The 3,085-nt window shown below is 32.4% G+C and overlaps 1 protein-coding gene across 1 annotated transcript; it reads right to left on the bottom strand.

Annotated features, from left to right (window-relative positions):
• Positions 1–874: 874 nt before the first annotated feature.
• LOC149250307 (uncharacterized) lies at positions 875–1,324 on the bottom strand. Its single transcript, XM_089453617.1, has one exon. The coding sequence runs from the start codon at positions 1,322–1,324 to the stop codon at positions 875–877; it is 450 nt and encodes a 149-aa protein (XP_089309743.1).
• Positions 1,325–3,085: the final 1,761 nt, after the last annotated feature.

A 3,085-nucleotide genomic window follows, 5' to 3' on the forward strand; every position in this document is an offset into this window, starting at 1 on the left:
TGATACATAAAATAATTATTATAAAGAAAAATTAATACATTTATTTATATATTTATTACATTTTATTAGAAAACATGTAAAGTCAAAATATAGTTAACTAATGAAAGGAATATATTAGGGTTAGCTAATTATGGAAAGAAAATAAAATATTAGAATAACAGAGGACAACGTACCTGAGGACGCATTACCTGGGGATGGGTTGACGACTCTTAACTTCTCTGATCAAGGGCAGCCAGCTTCCGCTAATTTCCAAACCATTGTCTCTGTTCAGATTCTGAGGATACTTCATAATTTCGAGAGCTTCTCTAATCTTTCGTCTGTGATGGTGTTCCTCTCTTGCTATAATAGAAGCGTTTTCCAGGCAAATATGGTGCTTAGTCTTCAAGGAGTGTTCTGCGAGTGCTGAGGTACAAGATCTTCCATTCCTGATATCAGCGCCATGTTCTTTGAGTCTTGTCTGGAGGGAGCGACCTGTTTCACCTATGTAGCTTTTTCCACAAGAACAGTATATCTTATAGACTCCCTTAAGCTGAAGACTGTCAATATTATCTTTAACAGATTTCAAACCTTGTCTGATGGTACCGGGGGCTGAGAAATGAGTGAAGATGTTCTTTTTTCTTAGGATTTTAGCGATTTTGTCTGTAACACCAAGGATATAGGGAAGAAAAATCTTACCCTGAGGTTGATCTTGCGCCTTATGCTCATGAGATGACAACTTTCTTTCAGCTCTTTCTATGGCTCTGGGGTTATTGTTTAATTTCTTATAACTGCCACAGTTTAGGTGATCATTCATTTTGCGCACATAGTCTTCTTTATCTAAGATGACTGTTGCTCCTCCTTTATCTGCTTTAAGAACCACCACCTTGTCATTGTTTCACAAAGATTTGAAAGCTTTTAGTTCATCCTTACTCGGGTTGCTTTTGGGAGCATTGGCTTTTCTCATGATGAGAGAAATTTCTTGCCTTAATGCTTCTTTGTCTTCCAAAGGGAGGTTACTAATCCCATCTTCTATGCTGCATATCATGTTTTCAATGGGGAGGCTTCTAGGAGCAACCGCAAACCCCATACCCTTGCTGAGAACATTGGTTACAAGAGGATCTAATTCTTGGGACGAAAGGTTGACCACTTTTCTATTAGATCTTGGCTCACCGGAATTTGTTGAAGACATAGCTTTTACTCCTTTCTGGATCTTCATGTCTAAGCCTTGAATTTTATTGCTTCCCATGCCATCACAAGAGATGCGCTCACAATTCTGAGACCTGAAAGTATTTAATGAAAAGTTATCCTCTTTTGAATCAACAGGACTACTTTGACCGGAACCCATAACGTTGTCTTTAATTAATAAATTAGGGTTAATAACAGCGCAATTATTGTTGATTGTTCTCTAGACTTCTTTAATGTTTGAATCTATTACTACTTTTCATGTACTCTAGATATTTTTGTTTACATGTACGATTCCTACCTACAATTTAATTAAGAACTTTACTATTCCCTACACAGTGTGTTTTGGCTAATTTGGCTCCATAATCATTCTTTTAGTTTATGTTATCATTATGTAGTTTATGTTATCATTATGTATAAATACATACCTAGACTCCTTACATCTTCGAGTCTACTCTTTTATTTATATCATAAAGTTTCTGTAACAATACCATATTTATTTTTCTTTTTTTTCAAATTCCTTCCTTCCTCTTAGAAGTAATATTTTTACTATTGTTCACCTTTACATTCCAGTAACAGTCCCTTATAAAGGAATTAAGATATAGTGTAATCAATTCTATGTAGAGGCCATAAAATCCATAAAATATACATCAAAATGTGCCAAATTAGTGGTGTATGTGTTCTAAATAATCTATTCACAACATAAAAGGTCCTTTTAGCGACAAATTCAAAATTATTATCTTATTTCTGTTTTGACGTTCTTAACAAATAGTCCATGTATATTTCTTGAATATTTTTTATTACTCTTCTTTGTGTTCCTAAACTATGTTCAAACTAAAAATTAATAGAAACTTCTTTGTATATATTGGTGATGTTTCATTGCACGATTTCAACTTCTACAACTTTTCACATAAGTGTATATCTTTCTCACAACATATCTTTGTTCTTAACTAGGTTATCAAACATCCTTTACCAAATTTTCTTCTTGGTCATTTTTCATTTAAGGGTTCACTGTTTTGTATAAGGATAAAATTTATATTTCCAAATTTTATAAAATAAATCTGTTTTGCCTTCATGCCTATTGTAAAAGTCCAAATTTCCTATATAAAAATTATCTTCCATAGTTGTTGTTCATTCAAATTCCAAAGTATTTCATTTATGCTCTTTCATTTTCATCTACACAATAATAGAAAAGTCCAGTATAGCTAAATATTTAGACATGGTTTGTGATTCATATCTTTCTAAACGATAAGTATTTTCAATGCTAATTATAAAATGAAAACTACTCAAGGTAGAGGATTAATTTGAATATTTACAAACAAACACATAAATGGCACAAGTAGAAAATATCGACTTGAATAATTGTTAGGGAAATAATCAGCTAAATACTTGGCTCCTCCCAACCATGACACAACAATTCCTGCATGTCCCCCCAGAGAAAAACCAGACATTCAATTTCCCTTCAGTTTATTTCTTACTTCTTCTCTTTAGTCTCTCCAAATCTTCTCCCTTAGAAATTGTGAGACAAAATCCAGTAAAAATTTTCAGAGGTATTATCCATCTAAAACTCTTTAGGTGGTTATTAACTACCTCAACCTCACCCAACAAGTGTCAGGTAGCTAAGTTCTCATTAATGAGTTTTTGTTTCTTACTTCTGAAGATAACTCCATGTCTTCTATGAAACATTTAATTGGCCAATATGATGATTCAGAAATAAATATAATCACCCAAATTAGATGCCTAGGACTTGTTTATGGATAATAATATTTTCTAAAATAAAATTGTAGCCTTTTTCCTCTTTCATTCGTCTATATTTAGCCATTAATTTCCCAGTTTGTCTTAATTCATAAAATAAAAACATAATTACAATTTTAGAACAACAACTTTATAGTAGTTATTATCAACAAGGTAAAAAATTAAACTT

Source organism: Pinus tabuliformis, chromosome 7, assembly GCF_031772625.1.
Source record: "Pinus tabuliformis cultivar Carrire ecotype Pingquan chromosome 7, CPIR1, whole genome shotgun sequence".
Lineage (NCBI taxonomy): Eukaryota > Viridiplantae > Streptophyta > Pinopsida > Pinales > Pinaceae > Pinus > Pinus tabuliformis.